We start from the raw sequence: 26,928 nt of genomic DNA, 5'->3' as shown, positions 1-26,928 counted from the left end.
GAACCTCCGTATTTCCAGACTACTGTACACTGTTGCCCCAGTAGAGAGAAACCTCGATATTTTTTTACTTAGACGTCGATTATTTGACTTGTTTCAAGGACACATTTATCTTAAAACTAGTTCTTATTTCATATTTTTGTCAGCCCATTTGTACAGTGGGAGTTCTCTCTCCTGATTTGAATACAGTGGGAACGGGATACCAGAAAATGTCTGTTTACTGCAGAGCAGGAGGGACCGGGAGACCCTATGTTACTGACCAGACATATCAGCGATGGCTGTCAGAATGTAGAGCTATTATTTTAACATCTAGACCACGTGTTTTAACAACAAAATACCATACAAATAGTATGGACAAATATGACTCCCCCCGATAAGTGAAATGGCTCAGAGTAGGTTATAATTACAAAATATGAATGAGAAAACTTGACTTCCTCCGGGGCCTTTTTAAATGTCACATGTGAAATGGTTCTAACTTTCCCCTCAGTTTAGATATTTGCATAGATTGCGAGATGTGCGTCTGACCCCCGGCCCGGGTGCTTTGATTGATGCCATATGCAAACGCCTGGGAAAGAGCCACAAGCGATCAGGCCCATGTCCTCAAACTAACCCTGGCACTACTCCTCTTCTACCCATAGGGGGCTCCACCTGCAAGATATGTTGGGTCCCTGGCCCCCTTCGTATGATAATGCTTAGACCCCAGGTTTTCCCAACCTTTGACCCCCGTATTGAGGTCAGAGGGTTCAACAACAACAAAATTACAACGTGGTCCTGTAGCTCAGTGGGTCGAGCAAGGCACTTAACCCTTTAATCGCCAAGGACGAGTTACCACGTCATTCTCCGCCATGCGTAATCTGCCAATGACGCCGTAAGGCGTCTTTGAGATCAATATTTCAAAAATCTGTGATGGCAAACATATTTCACCCACGGAGACTTGAGATCTCCTGTTGATCTCCTCTCAACTCTCCAACGGTTCAAGACCGCCATCTGGTGGCCGATCGGCGGATCGCCCAAACAGGAAGTGACGCGCCGGAAGTGGTGCTCATCCATATTCGGTCCGGCCGCTCGCTATCGTTAGTGGGACTCCAGCTCGACACACTGGACAGCGATCCGTTGCCAATAACTCGATAAACAACATGATTTGGACGCATATAGCATTATACAACCTGGACATGGATCGCACATATCAACATCCCATAATCGCGAACTTTATGCTCCACGCTGACCACACAACGGTCAGAGGACGCTGCGGTAAGTTTCAGCGTGTTTGAATATTATGATCCATATAAACTGCTGTGATCTATGTATCACCCATACTAAATAAATGATTTAACGTCGGCCACGGACTTATAAACCCCCCCCCCCCCTCTCCGGTCACCAGCAGATGATGAGGCATGACGCTTAGGACCTTGTACAATTGAACATTTTAATCTGACGTCAATCGGTATCAAACTACATGTGATGATGTAATATATGTATTTATGGCTATAAATCACGTTCTGCAGGATGCTGCAGAAAACGATAAAAACATATTTATACTTTAGACCGTATTTTAGTATGAATATGTGAATGAAAAAGTAGAACGTTGCTACATCCTAAACGATAGATACTTGACGTTGAATGGGCCATAGTAATGTCAATTTAGCAATACAATTTAAAAAGTTATAGCCCTGCAAAGAAGGGGAACATCCCCATACATAGACTTACAGCGCTGGCAGATAGGGGATTAAGATCAGAGTAATCCCTGGCAGATAAAGGGTTAACACTGCCAGGGTTAGGGGTTCAATTCCTACTCGGGCCACACCCAATGCAGAAGATAAATGTATACTCATGGCACTTTAAGATTTCATTTGAAACCTTTATTTAAACTCGAAAGGCAACTATGGTTTCCCTCATTTACAGTCACGTCGAGTGTACATGCAGGAATGAGCAAAGAAAAGCATATAAAATCACACGGCATACAATCATAACAATGAGTCAACAATGGCGGCTGGGTGGCGTAGCGGAGATTGCGCTCGTCACCAACGCAAGAGACTCCGGTCTCGACTCCCCGAGTCAGCGTTGCCTGCGGCTTGGGCCATTCGTCATACTATCTCAATTGGCAGAGGTAGCGGGTGGAAAGTCGATGGGTGGGGATTAGACATTGTGGACAGCGACTCCTACAGGTCGGTTGGGTGACGCCTGTACAGCAGAGACAGGAAGTATCGGGGGGGCAGCGTGAGCCTCCCACGCGTTACTCCTCGCCACTGAGAGTCCGCGCTATCTGGTGAAAAAGATGCGACAGGCTGCCTCCTCGTGTACCGGAGGAGGGGACACGTGATGCAAGGCTTCTATCCTCACTACAGCCGACCAGTGGGAGGCATAGTCTAGCAACGTTCAAGACAGGGGCGGGGAGAATTGAAGGGGAGAATTGGCGAGGCGAAATTGGGATGGGAGAAAAAAATAGAAAATAAGGAGAAAAAGTGGATACAAAAATAAATGAGGCAACGAGACGAGGCAAAAAGCAAGGATAACAAATCAATTAAAACACGTACAACTTGATTGACAAAGGTTGGAGATCAATGTTTTAAACTCTGCAGCAGAGGGGAGAATCTCAAGCTTTAAGGAGTGTTGGAGTTCATTCCATGAGCTAGAGGGGCATCATAGCGAAATGCAGATGTACCTGTTCAGAGCAAACTCAAGGGACCTTAAGGACCAGCCAGTCACTAGAACGGGTTCCATAGGTTCCAAAATACCATTCCAATAATGATGTAGTATAAGGTCATGTAGATTACCAACAAGGACCTTAAAAATGTACAAATTGTTTCATTTCTGTTGCACCTCTCCGTCAGAGATGCTCTGGATAAAAGATATCGAATATCAAAAGCTGTTATATTAATATTAAGGAACTGTTGTCTAGCTTCAGTCCTTCTGGCAGAAGTATCAGTTTCACCACCAGTAAAAACCTACAAATGGGAATATTTAACACTGTTTGAAAATGTCTCAAGCCTTTCAGTGGCCTGTGTGTATCCTTTCTTTTTTTATATTCGTGATTTATTTGTGACATTTTTCAATTCAAACAACATGCATGTACAAACATAGATCCTCACTTAACTGAAAACACCCCTTAGTATTAAGTAGACATTGGATGAGGTAGAAATTAACTGGAAAGACAGCAGTTTAAACTCAAGAAAGAGGGAGAAAAAACTAAATTATAATAAAACAAATTATAATCATTTGTATAAATTAAATAAACCACATACGACAAATATACAAGACATTTTAAAGACAGAAAACATACTGGACATACTGTGTACTACTAACATGGGAAGGGAGAAAATGTATGGATGTTCTAAAAAAAATAATAATACTTTTAGGTTTTAATTGTATTTAATAAAGAGCATTATTTTTAGAACATTCCTCCCTCGATGGTTTCTTCCAGTTCACGCAGCTCGGTTGAAGGACGACGTTGCGACAGATCTTTAGTTTCCCTTCTTCTACTAACACGGGACAAGACGGGACACGGGGGACCGAACATGCTCGGCCCTGTATGTATGTATCCTGACCGTTTGCACCCCACCCCCTGTTCTACCATAGGGGGCGCTCCACCTGAACGACGCCGTGGTTCCCCAGCCCCACCTGATCCACCTGTCGGCGGAGAGGATGGGCAGAGACGGAGCCTTCCTCATGGACTGTGGCAGCGTAAGCCGCTTTAAGCTCATCTCTGTTGGGTTCCATGTGCTGAAGGAGACGTAGTCGTGAACAATAGGTCTCTGTGTGGGTTTGGCGGTCTGTAATGTCGTTTAGACGCCGAGGGAAATTACATACTCCTTTTTTTTTGATCCACTTTTTCTCCCATTTTTCTATATTTTCTCCCATCCCAATTTCGTATCATCCAATTCAACCCTCCCCTGTCACGAACGCTGTTTCTTGCCTCCCACAAGCCGGCTGCAATGTGGACTAAGTCATACATAGCACAAGTCCCCTCCGGTACTTGAGGTAACAGCAGTCGCATCTTTTCACCTGCGCAGCTCGATCTCTCAGTGTCGAGGAGTAACGCGTGGGAGGCTCACTCTGCCCCCGACACTTCCTGATTCTACTGCGCAGGCGCACCAACCGACTTGTAGGAGTCGCTTGTTCACAACGCCCGATCCCCACCCTTCAGTTTCCCTCCCCGTAATACGGCCAATGTGTATTACTGCGGACGACCAGCTAAACTGAAAACAATGTGGAGAGCTGGATTCGAACACGCGAATCCTAGCGTCTCCACACTGGTGGCGAGTGCCTTGCCCACTACACCACCTAGCCGCCCTGGAAATTACATACTCCTATAGTATAGAGGCTGCTAGGATGAGAACAACACTGAAACAGAGAGGTATATAGGCTGCTAGAATGAGAACAGGACTGAAACAGGGGTATAGAGGCTGCTAGAATGAGAACAGGACTGAAACAGAGAGGTATATAGGCTGCTAGAATGAGAACAGGACTGAAACAGAGAGGTATAGAGGCTGCTAGAATGAGAACAGGACTGAAACAGAGAGGTATAGAAGCTGCTAGAATGAGAGCAGGACTGAAACAGAGGGATATAGAGGCTGCTAGAATGAGAACAGCACTGAAACAGAGGGGTATAGAGGCTGCTAGAATGAGAACAGGACTGAAACAGAGAGGTATAGAGGCTGCTAGAATGAGAACAGGACTAAAACAGAGGTATAGAGGCTACTTGAATGAGAATAGAACTGAAACAGAGGGGTATAGAGGCTGCTAGAATGAGAACAGCACTGAAACAGATGGGTATAGAGGCTGCTAGAATGAGAACAGGACTGAAACAGAGAGGTATAGAGGCTGCTAGAATGAGAACAGCACTGAAACAGAGGTATAGAGGCTGCTAGAATGAGAACAGGACTGAAACAGAGAGGTATAGAGTCTGCTAGAATGAGAACAGGACTGAAACAGAGGGATATAGAGGCTGCTAGAATGAGAACAGCACTGAAACAGAGGGGTATAGAGGCTGCTAGAATGAGAACAAGACTGAAACAGAGAGGTATAGAAGCTGCTAGAATGAGAGCAGGACTGAAACAGAGGGATATAGAGGCTGCTAGAATGAGAACAGCACTGAAACAGAGGGGTATAGAGGCTGCTAGAATGAGAACAGGACTGAAACAGAGAGGTATAGAGGCTGCTAGAATGAGAACAGGACTAAAACAGAGGTATAGAGGCTACTTGAATGAGAATAGAACTGAAACGGAGGGGTATAGAGGCTGCTAGAATGAGAACAGCACTGAAACAGAGGGGTATAGAGGCTGCTAGAATGAGAACAGGACTGAAACAGAGGTATAGAGGCTGCTAGAATGAGAACAGCACTGAAACAGAGGTATAGAGGCTGCTAGAATGAGAACAGGACTGAAACAGAGAGGTATAGAGGCTGCTAGAATGAGAACAGGACTGACACAGAGAGGTATAGAGGCTTCTAGATGAGAACAGGACTGAAACAGAGGGATATAGCGGCTGCTAGAATGAGAACAGGACTGAAACAGAGAGGTATAGAGGCTGCTAGAATGAGAACATGACTGAAACAGAGAGGTATATAGGCTGCTAGAATGAGAACAGGACTGAAACAGAGAGGTATAGAGGCTGCTAGAATGAGAACAGGACTGAAACAGAGGTATAGATGCTGCTAGAATGAGAACAAGACTGAAACAGAGAGGTATAGAAGCTGCTAGAATGAGAGCAGGACTGAAACCGAGGGATAGAGGCTACTAGAATGAGAATAGGACTGAAACGGAGGGGTATAGAGGCTGCTAGGATGAGAACAGGACTGAAACAGAGAGGTATAGAGGCTGCTAGAATGAGAACAGGACTGAAACAGAGGGGTATAGAGGCTGCTAGAATGAGAACAGGACTGAAACAGATGTATAGAGGCTGCTAGATGAGAACAGGACTGAAACAGAGGTATAGAGGCTGCTAGAATGAGAACAGGACTGAAACAGAGGTATAGAGGCTGCTAGAATGAGAACAAGACTGAAACAGAGAGGTATAGAGGCTGCTAGAATGAGAACAGGACTGAAACAGAGGTATAGAGGCTACTTGAATGAGAATAGGACTGAAACGGAGGGTTATAGAGGCTGCTAGAATGAGAACAGCACTGAAACAGAGAGGTATAGAGGCTGCTAGAATGAGAACAGCACTGAAACGGAGAGGTATAGAGGCTGCTAGAATGAGAACAGCACTGAAACAGAGAGCTATAGAGGCTGCTAGAATGAGAACAGGACTGAAACGGAGAGGTATACAGGTTGCTAGAATGAGAACATGACTGAAACAGAGAGGTATAGAGGCTGCTAGAATGAGAACAGGACTGAAACGGAGAGGTATTGGAGGCTGCTGGAATGAGAACAGGACTGAAACAGGTATAGAGGCTGCTAGAATGAGAACAGGACTAAAACAGAGAGGTATAGAGGCTGCTAGAATGAGAACAGGACTGAAACAGAGAGGTATAGAGACATGCTAGAATGAGAACAGGACTGAAACAGAGAGGTATAGAGGCTGCTAGAATGAGAACAGGACTGAAACAGAGAGGTATAGAAGCTGCTAGAATGAGAGCAGGACTGAAACAGAGGGATATAGAGGCTGCTAGAATGAGAACAGCACTGAAACAGAGGGGTATAGAGGCTGCTAGAATGAGAACAGGACTGAAACAGAGAGGTATAGAGGCTGCTAGAATGAGAACAGGACTAAAACAGAGGTATAGAGGCTACTTGAATGAGAATAGAACTGAAACGGAGGGGTATAGAGGCTGCTAGAATGAGAACAGCACTGAAACAGATGGGTATAGAGGCTGCTAGAATGAGAACAGGACTGAAACAGAGAGGTATAGAGGCTGCTAGAATGAGAACAGCACTGAAACAGAGGTATAGAGGCTGCTAGAATGAGAACAGGACTGAAACAGAGAGGTATAGAGTCTGCTAGAATGAGAACAGGACTGAAACAGAGGGATATAGAGGCTGCTGGAATGAGAACATCACTGAAACAGAGGGGTATAGAGGCTGCTAGAATGAGAACAAGACTGAAACAGAGAGGTATAGAAGCTGCTAGAATGAGAGCAGGACTGAAACAGAGGGATATAGAGGCTGCTAGAATGAGAACAGCACTGAAACAGAGGGGTATAGAGGCTGCTAGAATGAGAACAGGACTGAAACAGAGAGGTATAGAGGCTGCTAGAATGAGAACAGGACTGAAACAGAGAGGTATAGAGGCTGCTAGAATGAGAACAGGACTAAAACAGATGTATAGAGGCTACTTGAATGAGAATAGAACTGAAACGGAGGGGTATAGAGGCTGCTAGAATGAGAACAGCACTGAAACAGAGGGGTATAGAGGCTGCTAGAATGAGAACAGGACTGAAACAGAGAGGTATAGAGGCTGCTAGAATGAGAACAGCACTGAAACAGAGGTATAGAGGCTGCTAGAATGAGAACAGGACTGAAACAGAGAGGTATAGAGGCTGCTAGAATGAGAACAGGACTGACACAGAGAGGTATAGAGGCTTCTAGATGAGAACAGGACTGAAACAGAGGGATATAGCGGCTGCTAGAATGAGAACAGGACTGAAACAGAGAGGTATAGAGGCTGCTAGAATGAGAACATGACTGAAACAGAGAGGTATATAGGCTGCTAGAATGAGAACAGGACTGAAACAGAGGTATAGAGGCTGCTAGAATGAGAACAGGACTGAAACAGAGGTATAGAGGCTGCTAGAATGAGAACAAGACTGAAACAGAGAGGTATAGAAGCTGCTAGAATGAGAGCAGGACTGAAACCGAGGGATAGAGGCTACTAGAATGAGAATAGGACTGAAACGGAGGGGTATAGAGGCTGCTAGAATGAGAACAGCACTGAAACAGAGGGGTATAGAGGCTGCTAGAATGAGAACAGGACTGAAACAGATGTATAGAGGATGCTAGATGAGAACAGGATTGAAACAGAGGTATAGAGGCTGCTAGAATGAGAACAGGACTGAAACAGAGGTATAGAGGCTGCTAGAATGAGAACAAGACTGAAACAGAGAGGTATAGAGGCTGCTAGAATGAGAACAGGACTGAAACAGAGGTATAGAGGCTACTTGAATGAGAATAGGACTGAAACGGAGGGTTATAGAGGCTGCTAGAATGAGAACAGCACTGAAACAGAGAGGTATAGAGGCTGCTAGAATGAGAACAGCACTGAAACAGAGAGGTATAGAGGCTGCTAGAATGAGAACAGCACTGAAACAGAGAGGTATAGAGGCTGCTAGAATGAGAACAGGACTGAAACGGAGAGGTATACAGGTTGCTAGAATGAGAACATGACTGAAACAGAGAGGTATAGAGGCTGCTAGAATGAGAACAGGACTGAAACGGAGAGGTATTGGAGGCTGCTGGAATGAGAACAGGACTGAAACAGGTATAGAGGCTGCTAGAATGAGAACAGGACTAAAACAGAGAGGTATAGAGGCTGCTAGAATGAGAACAGGACTGAAACAGAGAGGTATAGAGACATGCTAGAATGAGAACAGGACTGAAACAGAGAGGTATAGAGGCTGCTAGAATGAGAACAGGACTGAAACAGAGAGGTATAGAAGCTGCTAGAATGAGAGCAGGACTGAAACAGAGGGATATAGAGGCTGCTAGAATGAGAACAGCACTGAAACAGAGGGGTATAGAGGCTGCTAGAATGAGAACAGGACTGAAACAGAGAGGTATAGAGGCTGCTAGAATGAGAACAGGACTAAAACAGAGGTATAGAGGCTACTTGAATGAGAATAGAACTGAAACGGGGGGGTATAGAGGCTGCTAGAATGAGAACAGCACTGAAACAGATGGGTATAGAGGCTGCTAGAATGAGAACAGGACTGAAACAGAGAGGTATAGAGGCTGCTAGAATGAGAACAGCACTGAAACAGAGGTATAGAGGCTGCTAGAATGAGAACAGGACTGAAACAGAGAGGTATAGAGTCTGCTAGAATGAGAACAGGACTGAAACAGAGGGATATAGAGGCTGCTAGAATGAGAACAGCACTGAAACAGAGGGGTATAGAGGCTGCTAGAATGAGAACAAGACTGAAACAGAGAGGTATAGAAGCTGCTAGAATGAGAGCAGGACTGAAACAGAGGGTTATAGAGGCTGCTAGAATGAGAACAGCACTGAAACAGAGGGGTATAGAGGCTGCTAGAATGAGAACAGCACTGAAACGGAGAGGTATAGAGGCTGCTAGAATGAGAACAGCACTGAAACAGAGAGCTATAGAGGCTGCTAGAATGAGAACAGGACTGAAACGGAGAGGTATACAGGTTGCTAGAATGAGAACATGACTGAAACAGAGAGGTATAGAGGCTGCTAGAATGAGAACAGGACTGAAACGGAGAGGTATTGGAGGCTGCTGGAATGAGAACAGGACTGAAACAGGTATAGAGGCTGCTAGAATGAGAACAGGACTAAAACAGAGAGGTATAGAGGCTGCTAGAATGAGAACAGGACTGAAACAGAGAGGTATAGAGACATGCTAGAATGAGAACAGGACTGAAACAGAGAGGTATAGAGGCTGCTAGAATGAGAACAGGACTGAAACAGAGAGGTATAGAAGCTGCTAGAATGAGAGCAGGACTGAAACAGAGGGATATAGCGGCTGCTAGAATGAGAACAGGACTGAAACAGAGAGGTATAGAGGCTGCTAGAATGAGAACATGACTGAAACAGAGAGGTATATAGGCTGCTAGAATGAGAACAGGACTGAAACAGAGGTATAGAGGCTGCTAGAATGAGAACAGGACTGAAACAGAGGTATAGAGGCTGCTAGAATGAGAACAAGACTGAAACAGAGAGGTATAGAAGCTGCTAGAATGAGAGCAGGACTGAAACCGAGGGATAGAGGCTACTAGAATGAGAATAGGACTGAAACGGAGGGGTATAGAGGCTGCTAGAATGAGAACAGCACTGAAACAGAGGGGTATAGAGGCTGCTAGAATGAGAACAGGACTGAAACAGATGTATAGAGGATGCTAGATGAGAACAGGATTGAAACAGAGGTATAGAGGCTGCTAGAATGAGAACAGGACTGAAACAGAGGTATAGAGGCTGCTAGAATGAGAACAAGACTGAAACAGAGAGGTATAGAGGCTGCTAGAATGAGAACAGGACTGAAACAGAGGTATAGAGGCTACTTGAATGAGAATAGGACTGAAACGGAGGGTTATAGAGGCTGCTAGAATGAGAACAGCACTGAAACAGAGAGGTATAGAGGCTGCTAGAATGAGAACAGCACTGAAACAGAGAGGTATAGAGGCTGCTAGAATGAGAACAGGACTGAAACGGAGAGGTATACAGGTTGCTAGAATGAGAACATGACTGAAACAGAGAGGTATAGAGGCTGCTAGAATGAGAACAGGACTGAAACGGAGAGGTATTGGAGGCTGCTGGAATGAGAACAGGACTGAAACAGGTATAGAGGCTGCTAGAATGAGAACAGGACTAAAACAGAGAGGTATAGAGGCTGCTAGAATGAGAACAGGACTGAAACAGAGAGGTATAGAGACATGCTAGAATGAGAACAGGACTGAAACAGAGAGGTATAGAGGCTGCTAGAATGAGAACAGGACTGAAACAGAGAGGTATAGAAGCTGCTAGAATGAGAGCAGGACTGAAACAGAGGGATATAGAGGCTGCTAGAATGAGAACAGCACTGAAACAGAGGGGTATAGAGGCTGCTAGAATGAGAACAGGACTGAAACAGAGAGGTATAGAGGCTGCTAGAATGAGAACAGGACTAAAACAGAGGTATAGAGGCTACTTGAATGAGAATAGAACTGAAACGGGGGGGTATAGAGGCTGCTAGAATGAGAACAGCACTGAAACAGATGGGTATAGAGGCTGCTAGAATGAGAACAGGACTGAAACAGAGAGGTATAGAGGCTGCTAGAATGAGAACAGCACTGAAACAGAGGTATAGAGGCTGCTAGAATGAGAACAGGACTGAAACAGAGAGGTATAGAGTCTGCTAGAATGAGAACAGGACTGAAACAGAGGGATATAGAGGCTGCTAGAATGAGAACAGCACTGAAACAGAGGGGTATAGAGGCTGCTAGAATGAGAACAAGACTGAAACAGAGAGGTATAGAAGCTGCTAGAATGAGAGCAGGACTGAAACAGAGGGTTATAGAGGCTGCTAGAATGAGAACAGCACTGAAACAGAGGGGTATAGAGGCTGCTAGAATGAGAACAGGACTGAAACAGAGAGGTATAGAGGCTGCTAGAATGAGAACAGGACTAAAACAGAGGTATAGAGGCTACTTGAATGAGAATAGAACTGAAACGGAGGGGTATAGAGGCTGCTAGAATGAGAACAGCACTGAAACAGAGGGGTATAGAGGCTGCTAGAATGAGAACAGGACTGAAACAGAGAGGTATAGAGGCTGCTAGAATGAGAACAGCACTGAAACAGAGGTATAGAGGCTGCTAGAATGAGAACAGGACTGAAACAGAGAGGTATAGAGGCTGCTAGAATGAGAACAGGACTGACACAGAGAGGTATAGAGGCTTCTAGATGAGAACAGGACTGAAACAGAGGGATATAGAGGCTGCTAGAATGAGAACATGACTGAAACAGAGAGGTATATAGGCTGCTAGAATGAGAACAGGACTGAAACAGAGGTATAGAGGCTGCTAGAATGAGAACAGGACTGAAACAGAGGTATAGAGGCTGCTAGAATGAGAACAGGACTGACACAGAGAGGTATAGAGGCTTCTAGATGAGAACAGGACTGAAACAGAGGGATATAGAGGCTGCTAGAATGAGAACATGACTGAAACAGAGAGGTATATAGGCTGCTAGAATGAGAACAGGACTGAAACAGAGGTATAGAGGCTGCTAGAATGAGAACAGGACTGAAACAGAGGTATAGAGGCTGCTAGAATGAGAACAAGACTGAAACAGAGAGGTATAGAAGCTGCTAGAATGAGAGCAGGACTGAAACCGAGGGATAGAGGCTACTAGAATGAGAATAGGACTGAAACGGAGGGGTATAGAGGCTGCTAGAATGAGAACAGCACTGAAACAGAGGGGTATAGAGGCTGCTAGAATGAGAACAGGACTGAAACAGATGTATAGAGGCTGCTAGATGAGAACAGGACTGAAACAGAGGTATAGAGGCTGCTAGAATGAGAACAGGACTGAAACAGAGGTATAGAGGCTGCTAGAATGAGAACAAGACTGAAACAGAGAGGTATAGAGGCTGCTAGAATGAGAACAGGACTGAAACAGAGGTATAGAGGCTACTTGAATGAGAATAGGACTGAAACGGAGGGTTATAGAGGCTGCTAGAATGAGAACAGCACTGAAACAGAGAGGTATAGAGGCTGCTAGAATGAGAACAGCACTGAAACAGAGGTATAGAGGCTGCTAGAATGAGAACAGCACTGAAACAGAGAGGTATAGAGGCTGCTAGAATGAGAACAGGACTGAAACGGAGAGGTATACAGGTTGCTAGAATGAGAACATGACTGAAACAGAGAGGTATAGAGGCTGCTAGAATGAGAACATGACTGAAACAGAGAGGTATATAGGCTGCTAGAATGAGAACAGGACTGAAACAGAGGTATAGAGGCTGCTAGAATGAGAACAAGACTGAAACAGAGAGGTATAGAGACATGCTAGAATGAGAACAGGACTGAAACAGAGAGGTATAGAGGCTGCTAGAATGAGAACAAGACTGAAACAGAGGTATAGAGACATGCTAGAATGAGAACAGGACTGAAACAGAGAGGTATAGAGGCTGCTAGAATGAGAACAGGACTGAAACAGAGAGGTATAGAGGCTGCTAGAATGAGAACAGGACTGAAACGGAGGGGTATAGAGGCTGCTAGAATGCATAATCTTTTGTTTTTGTTTTTATCTTTAGGGGACCTCAAATACCTTTTATTAACTTGTTGAAAATGATTAAAATATGTCCCCTTTAGGGCTTTGAATAATTGAAACGGTACTTAATTCATATTCATATCACCTGTCTATTCTCTGCACAGAAAGGGAGAAACTATGACAAATGTATTAAACATTATTGACCCACGTGCGTCATGAAGAGACCAGCCCTGTGTAACGGTTGTTTCTCTCCTTGTCTCTGTCCAGGTGTTTTACCTGTGCGTTGGTAAAGGATGCCACGACATGTTCATCAGAGACGTCCTCGGCTGCCCCAACCACGCTGCAATACCCCCCAACATGGTCAGTAGCATCAGACACTCCGATATGACACTATGGAACTAATCTTTAAACTTTTTCTTATCTTTATAAAAAAAAAATTAGAGATATATTTTTTTTTTCGTTAATTAACGTTATTTCCCCAAGGGGATCAATAAAGGGATATCTCATCTAATGTATTAGTTGGACTAGTGTTGTCACAATACCAACAGTTTTTAACGGCTGTGTATTGCAATCCGTTTCTAGTATCGATGTATCATGCAACCCTAATTAGGACTGGGTATTACAAAAAAAAATAAAAATAAAAACGCGCCGCCAAGGTATTGACCGAATCACGTATGGAAATCAATTGAGAAAACCATTACCAAATGTCTGTGCTTAAATTGGCCAAAAATGATTTTTTTAAAACCTGTTGCAGCTATTTCTACTGTCGTTAGATAAATGACTCGAGGTCCTCTTTCCAGTCGGTTCCTCTGTGGAGCTGCTCTACACGTCCGAGTCGTTACTCCCACAGAAGTCATTCAGGGGGAACACATTATTTTAGTTTACACACAAAATAAACAAGAGGACCACGGCACACTTCCCTAAGCACTGGGGCTGTCTGACTGGGTAGTGTAGAGGCCTAAGACCACGCAGGGACCAGGGTTCCATCCCCAGCATCAGCTGGCAACTCCACATGTATCGGAGGAGGCATGTGGTAGTCTACACCCTCCCCAGACCGACAGTAGGGCAGCATGTGGTAGTCTACACCCTCCCCAGACTGACAGTAGGGCAGCATGTGGTAGACTACACCCTCCCCAGACTGACAGTAGGGCAGCATGTGGTAGTCTACACCCTCCCCAGACCGACAGTAGGGCAGCATGTGGTAGTCTACACACCCTCCCCAGACTGACAGTAGGGCAGCATGTGGTAGTATACACACCCTCCCCAGACCGACAGTAGGGCAGCATGTGGTAGTCTACACCCTCCCCAGACTGACAGTAGGGCAGCATGTGGTAGTCTACACCCTCCCCAGACCGACAGTAGGGCAGCATGTGGTAGTCTACACACCCTCCCCAGACCGACAGTAGGGCAGCATGTGGTAGTCTACACCCTCCCCAGACTGACAGTAGGGCAGCATGTGGTAGTCTACACCCTCCCCAGACTGACAGTAGGGCAGCATGTGGTAGTCTACACACCCTCCCCAGACCGACAGTAGGGCAGCATGTGGTAGTCTACACCCTCCCCAGACCGACAGTAGGGCAGCATGTGGTAGTCTACACCCTCCCCAGACTGACAGTAGGGCAGCATGTGGTAGTCTACACCCTCCCCAGACCGACAGTAGGGCAGCATGTGGTAGTCTACACCCTCCCCAGACCCACAGTAGGGCAGCATGTGGTAGTCTACACCCTCCCCAGACTGACAGTAGGGCAGCATGTGGTAGTCTACACCCTCCCCAGACCGACAGTAGGGCAGCATGTGGTAGTCTACACCCTCCCCAGACTGACAGTAGGGCAGCATGTGGTAGTCTACACCCTCCCCAGACTGACAGTAGGGCAGCATGTGGTAGTCTACACCCTCCCCAGACCGACAGTAGGGCAGCATGTGGTAGTCTACACCCTCCCCAGACAGACAGTAGGGCAGCATGTGGTAGTCTACACCCTCCCCAGACCGACAGTAGGGCAGCATGTGGTAGTCTACACACCCTCCCCAGACCGACAGTAGGGCACCATGTGGTAGTCTACACCCTCCCCAGACCGACAGTAGGGCAGCATGTGGTAGTCTACACCCTCCCCAGACCGACAGTAGGGCAGCATGTGGTAGTCTACACCCTCCCCAGACTGACAGTAGGGCAGCATGTGGTAGACTACACCCTCCCCAGACTGACAGTAGGGCAGCATGTGGTAGTCTACACCCTCCCCAGACCGACAGTAGGGCAGCGTAGCGGCCAGGACTTTTACACACATGGGGAATTGGCATAACGACTAAGAAAATGGCAAAAGAGAAATGCACTTGATCTTGTGTGAACACTAGTGTGAACTCTGTCAAACCCCAAACGATCCTCTTGTCTTTATTAGATTCTACTGATAAACCCCACGGCCGACCTTCTCATCACCGAAGCGCGCGGGTGTGTGTGTGTGTCTGAAGAACGCACTGTTCCCTTTTCTATCCTCCTGAAATTCTTATTGTTTTCTTTTGGAACGGGACGGCACGGCGACCCAGAATACTGAACCGCGCGGCGGCGGGGGGGGGGGTGCGACCGACGGCACGACACCCGGGAGGAGGAGTTGTCTCGATCGTTCACGCCTTTTTCTTTTTTTGCCGCCGATTCCGTGTTTCTATAGAATTGGGGCCGACATACACGTCCCCCAAAAACCACCACCGGCGTGCCGCGCATTCCAGCCCCCGTGAATAACCGGCCTCGGCCACACGGCTGCACAGATGGATATCTATCTGCCGTCTCGCGGCGCGGCGCTATCCGGTCCATCTCTCTCAAGTAGTGAAAACAATGCCCTGGATGTTTCTCTCCTCTCTCTCTCTCTCTCTCTCTCTCTCTCTCTCTCTCTCTCTCTCTCTCTCTCTCCTTCCTCTCTCTCTCTCTCTCTCTCTCTCTCTCCTTTATGAATACCAGACCCAGATTCCTGAGCTGGAAACCCCTCTGTCTGAGAGAGTGCGCGCATTCCTCGACTGGCTACAAGACCGCAGGCCGTTCAGCTCCACTCTCTACGTCGTGAAGTAAGTGCTACTGTGTCTCTCTGACCCCCCCCCCCCCCACACACACACTAACCCTACTCCTCCCCCCCCCCACACACACTAACCCCGTCCCCCGGGACCTACCGTAATCGCGCCAATCATTCCAGCTTTAATTGTACAGCGGCATATATACATACATACATACTGTACATACATACATACTGTACATACATACATACATACTATACATACATACATACATACATACATACTGTGCATACATACATACTGTACATACATACTGTACATACATACTGTACATACATACATACATACTGTACATACATACATACTGTACATACATACATACATACTGTACATACATACATACTGTACATACACACATTTCATAAGAGTTGCAGCGCAAAGTGGTAAAAAAAAGTATTGAAAATAAGTAACATGTACAGTGCCTGAGGATTAACATTAACCCTTTCACTAGAGGTGGTTAACCCTTTCACTACCACACGACGGAAGGTTAACCCGTTCACTACCACACTACAGCAGGTTAACCCGTTCACTACCACACTACAGGAGGTTAACCCGTTCACTACCACACTACAGCAGGTTAACCCGTTCACTACCACACTACAGGAGGTTAACCCGTTCACTACCACACTACAGATGGTTAACCCTTTCACTACCACACGACGGAAGGTTAACCCGTTCACTACTACACGACGGAAGGTTAACCGTTCACTATCACACTACAGAAGGTTTAACCTTTCCATCTACCACACTACAGAAGGTTAACCTTTCACTACCACACTACAAAGGGTACCCTTTCACTACCACACTACAAGGGTTAACCTGTTCACTACCACACTACAGAAGTTACCCGTTCACTACCACACTACAAAGGGTTAACCTGTATCCTACCACACTACAGAAGGCTAACCCTTTTACTACCACACTACAAAGGGTTAACCTGTTCCCTACCACACTACAGACGGTTAACCTTTCCACTACCACACTACAGAAGGTTAACCGTTCACTACCGTCTGTAGTGTGGTAGTGAAAGGGTTAACCTACTGTAGTGTGGTAGTGAAAGGGTTAAATATAAATTGTTCACGTTTTTAAAAGAGGATATAAAAAAAGATACCATAAGTGTTTTTTTTTTGTGTGTGGTTGGGTTGGATGCACAATGGAAGACTTCTGGGCGCTAATGCATCAACATGGGGTGTGACACGGTGGCTCAGGAGGTAGAGCCGGTCGTCTGGCAATCACAAGGTTCCCGGTTCTATTCCGGCTCCTCCCGGCACCGTGTCGGGAGGGCCTGTGAGCAAGGCACTTCAGGGCTGTACGCTAAGCTTTTTCACTAGGGGCACACTTGCCCTAAATGAGAAATTTAGGGGCAAAGAATATTTTTTAGGGGCACATTTTTAAATAACTATTTTACCATTATAGTAGGGCTGGGCGATATGGCCTCTAAATGATATCGCAATCTTTTTTGGCCATATCACGATACACGATATATATCGCAATATTTTGACATTTCCTCTAAAGCACTTAAAAATGCTTGATTTAACCCTTTGATGCATACAGTCACGCCAATATGATGATTATAATAAGTCCCTGCAACATATGTTTGCATTATTAAACCATGAAGATGCTTTAAAAAATAATTTAATGAAAATGTACTAAGAGTAGTCTACTGACACACTAATAAAAAATGTATTTACATCTAAGACCATTTATATAAAAACTTTTAGGTGCCTTTTTTTTGCACAGTACTGTGTTTTCTATCCACTTTAGCCAAACACACACACACACATATATATATATATATATATATATAGTTATATATATATATATATATATATATATATATATATATATATATATATATATATATATATATATATATATATATACATACATACATACACACACACTACTGTGAGAAAATAATAATAACACACACAAAGGGATAATGGCTTATAGCAGACTTAATGATTTTAGAATATTTCAGATAATGAAATTAAATGTTTATATCAACTATCCAGTTAGTATTTATACTGTCTGTAACATTTGGCTACTTTAAATCATTGAATGTAGAGAGAGCTGTACTGTATTGTACCCATTCTGCAATCTGTTAATAAAGTTTTCAATCAATCAGAGCGAGAGAGAGAGAGAGAGAGAGAGAGAGGGGGCGAGAACGAATGAGAGAGCCAGCCCCCCCCCCCCCCCCCCGGGTTTTGTTCTAGGTTCGCGTTTTGATCGTCTAAGCTGCCGTATGTGATGACGTCACACTCGAATGTAAACAGGAAGCGTTTAACAGACGGAGATGGAAAGTGGATGATATACAGTAACGGAAACGAATAACCAATAAATATGAAGTTATGTTTAAACTTCTGTTGTCAAGCGTTGTCAATATAACCCACCCCCTTTCCTCCCGAATGGAACTAGTGTTGTGGAGTCCGCTTTGACTGGTGTCCAGGGTTAGCAGCAGCTAACGCTAGTTAGCTTAGCATAATCCTAATGGATACCGTGGATAGCAGCTAACGTTAGCCCATTGCTCGTGTCAATCAAATTGCATGTTATTAAAGGTCCGCGCTGGTCTGTCTAATGAAATTACAACCGCAACATTATGCCCTGGTTGTAGGCTAATGTTTTATCCAATTTGTATGGATTAATTTAGGGAGTGAAATGCGAATGAAGGGTTGCAATCACTACTCGCAAGCTTGCCCTCAGATGATATTTTCCACTCGCACCGGCCAGATTAGGGGGCAATTTGCGACGAGATGCTCGCAGTGTACAGCCCTGCACTTAACCCCTTGACTGCTCCCTGACGAGCGGGTCGGCGTGTGAATGTGAGAGGCATAAGTTGTGAAAGCGCTTTGGATAAAAGCTGTTCTATAAATACGGTCCATTTACCTTAAAACAATGCTGTCCCAAGCTACACGTAGAGACGCGTCCCGTGTACGTAAACATTAGGGATGCACGATAATTATCGGGTCGATATCAGCAATTATGACGTCATCCCGATAAAAGTATTGATAGCTCCGATAATTAAAAAAATATTTTTATTTATTTTTTTACTTTTTTCTTTTCATGTCAACGTTCACACGCACAACATATGCTTACTTAGGATTTGACTTGATTCAATAACAAAGCAGTCGGGGCGAATGACAAGCCGAAAACGGTTGAAAATGTGGTTATTTGAAGTTTGGATTTTTTTAAATTTTTTTTTTTACAACTGAGGTAGGTAGATAACATTTTTAGAGACTAAAGTACAGAAAAAAGGTACCGTTGGGACCGTACCGGTATCGATTCACAGGTACCGGTACCGTATCGGTTCAAATGTGAACGGTACCCATCCCTACTGACAAAGCACAATACCTGTTGGTTTTTAGTTCACTCATTGTTCAGGGAAACACATTGACATTGACGGATTGTGAATTTTGTGATTGACTCAAATTATATTTATTTGGAAAAATAAATATAGTCACTTTATTTGAAGAGTCAAAACTGTTCTCTTGGCTTTGTTTTGTTCATAGTAGTAACGCTCATGTCATGATAAATCTGGTTAGGTCAAAACTACAGGAATATACATAAAAATAAATATTTATAATACAATAAATATATATATATATATATATATATATATATATCGGTTATCGGTATCGACCTTGAGGAGCATAAAGTTATCGATATTGGGGTCAAAAAATCAATATCGTGCACCCCTAGTAAACATTCAAACAATTCAACTGGGTGAACTGGGTTCAGTTCCTACTGGGGGCCACCCGTACAAAGCAAAACAAACAATGCATGGATACTCCCCCCCCCCCCCCCCCCCCCTCCTCCTCCTCCTCCAAATGTGTTCTATATGACTGATGGTAATGCTGGCTCCGTTGACCTTCTAAGAAACACGCTCACGAGTCATCCAGCGCCCCTCTCTCTCTCTTCCTCCCTCTGTTCTGGAGCGAGGGTCTCTCTCTCTCTTCCTCCCTCTGTTCTGGAGCGAGGGTCTCTCTCTCTCTTCCTCCCTCTGTTCTGGAGCGAGGGTCTCTCTCTCTCTTCCTCCCTCTGTTCTGGAGCGAGGGTCTCTCTCTCTCTTCCTCCCTCTGTTCTGGAGCGAGGGTCTCTCTCTCTCTTCCTCCCTCTGTTCTGGAGCGAGGGTCTCTCTCTCTCTTCCTCCCTCTGTTCTGGAGCGAGGGTCTCTCTCTCTCTTCCTCCCTCTGTTCTGGAGCGAGAGTCTCTCTCTCTTCCTCCCTCTGTTCTGAAGCGAGAGTCTCTCTCTCTTCCTCCCTCTGTTCTGGAGCGAGAGTCTCTCTCTCTCTCTTCCTCCCTCTGTTCTGGAGCGAGGGTCTCTCTCTCTCTTCCTCCCTCTGTTCTGGAGCGAGGGTCTCTCTCTCTCTTCCTCCCTCTGTTCTGGAGCGAGAGTCTCTCTCTCTCTTCCTCCCTCTGTTCTGGAGTGAGGGTCTCTCTTCCTCCCTCTGTTCTGGAGTGAGGGTCTCTCTTCCTCCCTCTGTTCTGGAGTGAGGGTCTCTCTCTCTCTTCCTCCCTCTGTTCTGGAGCGAGAGTCTCTCTCTCGTCCTCCCTCTGTTCTGGAGCGATAGTCTCTCTCTCTTCCTCCCTCTGTTCTGGAGCGAGAGTCTCTCTCTCTCTTCCTCCCTCTGTTCTGGAGCGAGGGTCTCTCTCTCTCTTCCTCCCTCTGTTCTGGAGCGAGGGTCTCTCTCTCTCTTCCTCCCTCTGTTCTGGAGCGAGAGTCTCTCTTCCTCCCTCTGTTCTGGAGCGAGGGTCTCTCTCTCTCTTCCTCCCTCTGTTCTGGAGCGACAGTCTCTCTCTCTCTTCCTCCCTCTGTTCTGGAGCGAGAGTCTCTCTCTCTTCCTCCCTCTGTTCTGGAGCGAGGGTCTTTTTCTCTCTTCCTCCCTCTGTTCTGGAGCGAGGGTCTCTCTCTCTCTTCCTCCCTCTGTTCTGGAGCGAGGGTCTCTCTCTTCCTCCCTCTGTTCTGGAGCGAGAGTCTCTCTCTCTCTTCCTCCCTCTGTTCTGGAGCGAGAGTCTCTCTTCCTCCCTCTGTTCTGGAGCGAGAGTCTCTCTTCCTCCCTCTGTTCTGGAGCGAGAGTCTCTCTTCCTCCCTCTGTTCTGGAGCGAGGGTCTCTCTCTCTTCCTCCCTCTGTTCTGGAGCGAGGGTCTCTCTCTCTCTTCCTCCCTCTGTTCTGGAGCGAGAGTCTCTCTCTCTCTTCCTCCCTCTGTTCTGGAGCGAGGGTCTCTCTCTCTCTTCCTCCCTCTGTTCTGGAGCGAGGGTCTCTCTCTCTCTTCCTCCCTCTGTTCTGGAGCGAGGGTCTCTCTCTCTTCCTCCCTCTGTTCTGGAGCGAGAGTCTTTCTCTCTTCCTCCCTCTGTTCTGGAGCGAGAGTCTCTCTTCCTCCCTCTGTTCTGGAGCGAGAGTCTCTCTCTCTCTTCCTCCCTCTGTTCTGGAGCGAGAGTCTCTCTTCCTCCCTCTGTTCTGGAGCGAGAGTCTCTCTCTCTCTTCCTCCCTCTGTTCTGGAGAGAGAGTCTCTCTTCCTCCCTCTGTTCTGGAGTGAGGGTCTCTCTCTCTCTTCCTCCCTCTGTTCTGGAGAGAGAGTCTCTCTTCCTCCCTCTGTTCTGGAGCGAGAGTCTCTCTCTCTCTTCCTCCCTCTGTTCTGGAGCGAGAGTCTCTCTTCCTCCCTCTGTTCTGGAGCGAGAGTCTCTCTTCCTCCCTCTGTTCTGGAGCGAGAGTCTCTCTTCCTCCCTCTGTTCTGGAGCGAGGGTCTCTCTCTCTCTTCCTCCCTCTGTTCTGGAGCGAGGGTCTCTCTCTCTCTTCCTCCCTCTGTTCTGGAGCGAGAGTCTCTCTCTCTCTTCCTCCCTCTGTTCTGGAGCGAGGGTCTCTCTCTCTCTTCCTCCCTCTGTTCTGGAGCGAGGGTCTCTCTCAGCGTAACTAGTAAGAGTAGGTAAGGGATATATATATAAAAAGGATTACATGCAGGTATGTACAGACAGATGTGGATAGATCTATATACTGTAAGAATAAATATATCTATACGTATACACAGCATTAATGTGTACATGCTATCATGCAGAGTTATATGCAGCTGTATAAGTACATATATAGAAGGATTATAATGCAGGTATACTAATGGAATGAGTTGTAGTTGAGCCATCTCAAACCCTTGATCCTCCAAATCGCAACTGTATGGATCCAAGGGTGGATCGACGATCCCAGATTTCCTGAGCCGAGCGCATTTTTTGGCTCGTCTGAGAATAGCTGCGTCTGGCCGTCGGATCCAGTTCTTCTAGACGTCAGGCGCCGTGAGAACAGCTCTGGAGAGACGCTTAGCAGCCCCCAGGTTTTCACATGTGCACAGGATGCCTTGTTTTCTTTACAGTAGCCTGGTATCCAATAGGTTGATAACCACTGTGTTTTAACATAACCAGAGATGCTCACCATGTCTCGCTAGAAGTTCCCCGTGTTTAACGCATCCTTTGGTCAATCCTCCTTCCAGTTCTCTGCTCCCAGCAGTTGGAACGAGATGCAAAAGACAGATTGATCCCCCCTGTACTTTTAAGGACTCTCATCTCAGAGTTGTTTACACCTGCAACTGTCACCCAGCCTTTTAACTGTACTTTGTCTGTTCTGCTTCATGTATTACTGTACATACCATGTTATTTTATTTGGTTGTTTGTTTAAATAATTTTCCTTATGTCTGTCATGTATTTAATTTCTTCGTCCCCTGTCCCCGTTACCCTTCGAGAGGTCCTTTCGTCCTCTCACCAGGCCGTCGTTGTAAATAAGAATTTGTTCTTAATTGACCGGCCTGGTTTAAATAAAGGAAAAATACATTTAATAAAACAGCATATCACAAAAACGTTGTTGCATTGAAAGCTAGCTTAGCGTTATCTAAAAGATTTTTTTTTAAAAACGTGCATTTTCCAAATTGTGCCAAACAACATGTCGCCCACTTTGTGTCATGTAACACCTGTGTGATTCTGTGAAATATTTCGTTATTGCTGCCGCCATGTGCTTTAAGATGGCGTTCTAAAGACGGATTTCACTAAACGATTACTCGGGCGCTACTAGAGCAAATCATGCCAGTACTCGATCTGGGAAAACATATTACTCGAGTCCATCCCTAGTATCCAATAGGTTGATAACCGCTGCGTTTTTAACTAAGGCTGTCAAAATGTAACGAGTCAACACACAATTAAGTTATTTTGTGCATCACTCTGTTTTGAAATTTGATGCAAATTTGCAATGCATGCGGGTCATCCTTTTGTGTTAAATGGCTGCATAAAGCAAGCAGGTGTTGAGTCTCATGTTGATAAGAGTATTAAAACTTGAAAAAGATCCGCTTAAGGTAGATTTAGAACGGATAAGAAATATGCCATTCATTTGCGATTAATCGCGAGTTAACTATGGACAATCATGCGATTAATCAGATTCAATATTTTAATCGATTGACGGCCTTAGTTTTAACCTAAGATTGTGCGCTTTCTGTCTTCATAGGGACGATGCTTCAGCGAAGACCACCTTCATCCAGCACCTGGTGGAGGACCGGGCAGAAGCAGCCTCCTCTTACCCAGAGTTCCTCAAGCACATCCAGCAGCAGATGTCCAAGTAGACCCGCTTGGCCAGAGGGACGTCACGTCGGCCCCTGCACACGGAGGAGAAAGAGAACGGACTCGACCGGACAGACGGAAGGATTCTGTCCCCTTTTTATTTTAATTTTAAAGAGGACAAAAAAACGAAAACCACTGCTAGCCAACGACGTGGGAAGCACGCCGCTGCCCTCGAGACTGGCTTTTTATTTTTAGTACCTCCGCTTCCTGATCGACAACCCCACCGCCCCCCCCCCGAGATCTCATCGGTCGGTCGTGACCTTTTTGAGAGGTGGAGGTCAAGAGAAGGCGCGGCTAGATGTAGAAACGAAGGAAGAAGTCAAAAGAAGAATTATGAAGAAGATGTGAAGGAACTGGTTGTGTCTCTGGATCAGGCGGACAGTCGAACCAGCTTCTTGTCCAACCAGCTTGTCGTGTGTGTGTGTGTCCCCCCCCCCCCCCCCCAATGTCTTTCAGCCACTGTCAGAAGCCTGGTGTAGCTCATCATCAAATCCATCTCCCAGAAGAAGGAAAGCCAAGAAGATGCTACCATGGATTCAGTTAGTTTTTGTAAGCCTCGCATGTAGCTAGTGCGGCCTTTTATTATTATTATTATTATTATTATTATTATTATTATTATTATTATTATTATTATTATTATTATTATTATTATTATTATTCTCATTCCCCCTCCTCCCCCGTTTATTTTAAAAACCTTTCGAATACACTGGAGTCGAATACACTGGAGAGTAGAAACATAGCATTCCCGTCTTTGTCTTTCTCGGCATCATGTCGTTGTTTTGCTGCTAGTCTGGTGATAGACGCCCCTCCCCCTACTTCTTAACAGGACTAACACCTCTGACGGACGGCGAGCGGTGAGCGGCAGGGCGGACGCGGGAGAGCGCACTCTGGAGTCGCCGCGGGTGGATCTCCCGCCTAGTGCGTATATGGAGTCCGTGTCCGAAACCCCCCCCCCCCCGACGACGCGGATGCTAATCCCTGTCCCCTTTCTGGTCCGTCGCGGCTCTAACTCGACGGCGGTTGAGAGATCGAACCCTTATATTTGAGCCCCGTTCATTCCCCTCGCTGCGCCCCCTGCTGTTCAGATCAAGTAAGGAAAAGAGAAACTTCTGTAAACGACCCTTTCTTTTTTTTTCCAAGCGCTAACTGAAGTTGCTTCCCCCTTTGTAACTATTGAGAAGAATCTTTTATGTGCGATAATTTATGAACCAGCTTATTAAATAAAAATGAAATGACATTCTTTGTTTCATAATTCAGTAATGACTTTAGCGATTGGTACGGAGAGAGAAATAAGAGGTTTGAGTTTGATTGGACGTTACAGATTTCCGATCTCATCCATTGCTTTTATTGGTCGGTGTGCATTTAGACCGTTAGTTTTGCGTCATTAGACAATATTTGAGACATTTAAAATTGTTCTTGGTGCCCAGGATGCAGAAAATCGAATCACTAAGCTTAACCCTTTCATTACCACAATACAGAAGGTAGTGTGGTAGTGAAAGGTTAACCTTCTGTAGTGTGGTAGTGAAAGGGTTAACCTTCTGTAGTGTGGTAGTGAAAAGGTTAACCTTCTGTAGTGTGGTAGTGAAAGGGTTAACCTTCTGTAGTGTGGTAGTGAAAGGTTAACCTTCTGTAGTGTGATAGTGAAAGGGTTAAACCTTCTGTAGTGTGGTAGTGAAAAGGTTAACCTTCTGTAGTGTGGTAGTGAAAGGGTTAACCTTCTGTAGTGTGGTAGTGAAAGGTTAACCTTCTGTAGTGTGATAGTGAAAGGGTTAACATTATGTAGTGTGGTAATGAAAGGTTAACCTTCTGTAGTGTGGTAATGAAAGGTTAACCTTCTGTACTGTGGTAGTGAAAGGGTTAACCTTCTGTAGTGTGGTTGTGAAAGGTTAACCTTCTGTAGTGTGATAGTGAAAGGTTAACCTTCTGTAGTGTGATAGTGAAAGGGTTAACATGTAGTGTGGTAATGAAAGGTTAACCTTCTGTAGTGTGGTAGTGAAAGGTTAACCTTCTGTAGTGTGGTAGTGAAAGGTTAACCTTCTGTAGTGTGATAGTGAAAGGGTTAACCTTCTGTAGTGTGATAGTGAAAGGGTTAACCCTAACTTCATGTCTACTGCTCTGCACTCAACACTGCAGCACTCAGGTTTCAACTCTTTGACGAACATTGTTACTCCGCTGATGTAGAGTCGTGCCCTTCCTTCCTGCTGACTTGTCGTACAGAACTTGTAAGTCGCTTTGGATAAAAGCGTTCAGCTAAATGACTAAATGTAAATGTATATCTTAACCGTGTGTGTTTGTATCAGGGTGAGTGAGTGGCTCCATCTAGTGGCGAGAGCACGCGCCCGGCCGGGACCACAATCATTGTTGGTTTGATTCCCAGTCGCAGTTTTGGACTTTTGCCGATACGAAACTTACGCAAGACATGAATATATTACTTATGGCTATAACATGACGTACATTATGTACTTTTCTTTCCTGTGGTCGATTAGTACTTTATTTACATTTTCTCACGACACCGTGTTGTTTCTTGACACATTACTTTTGGTATCTGGATTTTTAGCATCAGGGAAAGTCTTAGATGGCAATGCCCTGTTTTAGCCTGGTATCGCCCAGATACCAGTATTGGTGTTGGTTCATCCTCTACCCATGAAGTGTATTTTTATACACACCACTCTTTAGTCCGTGATGAAAACAAACCCCATGTGCTGATCAGATATACGTATTCAGTGGAAGTGTTCCGTCACTAAGGTCTCGTCAAATCCATTTATATAGTTGCATTGGGACAAAGTGAGAGCAATTCTCTTGATTAAAAGTATTTTAAGCTTTACTGTGTAGGGTAATTCATTGGGTTTTTTCAATCACGATCATGAAAACGAGATAATCGAGATGCCGCGTCGCTCTCATTTTGTCTTGTGTTGTAAATGCAGCATACCCTTCCTTCGCAGCAGTGCGCTCCGCCCCTCGAGCCCAAGCGGTCGTTTCAGCTCGTGTCGAGTGGGGGGAGGAGCTACAGCTCGTGTCGAGTCAGTGGGAGGAGGAGCTACAGCTCGTGTCGAGTCAGTGGGAGGAGGAGCTACAGCTCGTGTTGAGTCAGTGGGAGGAGGAGCTACAGCTCGTGTCGAGTGGGAGGAGGAGCTACAGCTCGTGTCGAGTGGGAGGAGGAGCTACGGCCAGTTTCTCCAGAATTTTGAAACATCTTTTTTAACTTGTAGAAGATGACCGAAAGGCCGCCTTTGGTCGAGAAAGATAAGATAAGATATTAATTTATTGATCTCTTGGGGACATTTGGGTGTCGTAGCGGCATGGGGGAGGGGGAGGTACAGGTATGGGCAGGGTAATAGTAGAAAGACATGCATGATATAGGCAATCAAATTTGATCTGAATATAAAAATATGAGTAAAATAAACTGCAGATGAGGGTCTGT

The 26,928-nt window shown here is 45.5% G+C and overlaps 1 protein-coding gene across 1 annotated transcript in view; it reads left to right on the top strand.

The window, feature by feature from the left end:
- Positions 1 to 24,213, top strand: part of sec24b (SEC24 homolog B, COPII coat complex component) — a 100,545-nt gene extending 76,332 nt beyond the window's left edge. Inside the window, 5 exon segments of the mRNA XM_084331938.1 lie at positions 636 to 730; positions 3,574 to 3,678; positions 13,127 to 13,219; positions 15,807 to 15,910; positions 23,395 to 24,213. Coding sequence (XP_084188064.1) covers positions 636 to 730; positions 3,574 to 3,678; positions 13,127 to 13,219; positions 15,807 to 15,910; positions 23,395 to 23,509 — 512 coding nt within the window. The 3' untranslated portion in view covers positions 23,510 to 24,213.
- The last annotated feature ends 2,715 nt before the right edge of the window (positions 24,214 to 26,928 follow it).

The sequence above is a fragment of the Notolepis coatsorum genome, assembly GCF_963971535.1.
Source record: "Notolepis coatsorum genome assembly, chromosome: 16".
In the NCBI taxonomy this organism is placed as follows: domain Eukaryota; kingdom Metazoa; phylum Chordata; class Actinopteri; order Aulopiformes; family Paralepididae; genus Notolepis; species Notolepis coatsorum.
The sequence above is the reverse complement of the archived record's forward strand: the minus strand, read 5'-3'. Positions and strand labels throughout refer to the sequence as shown.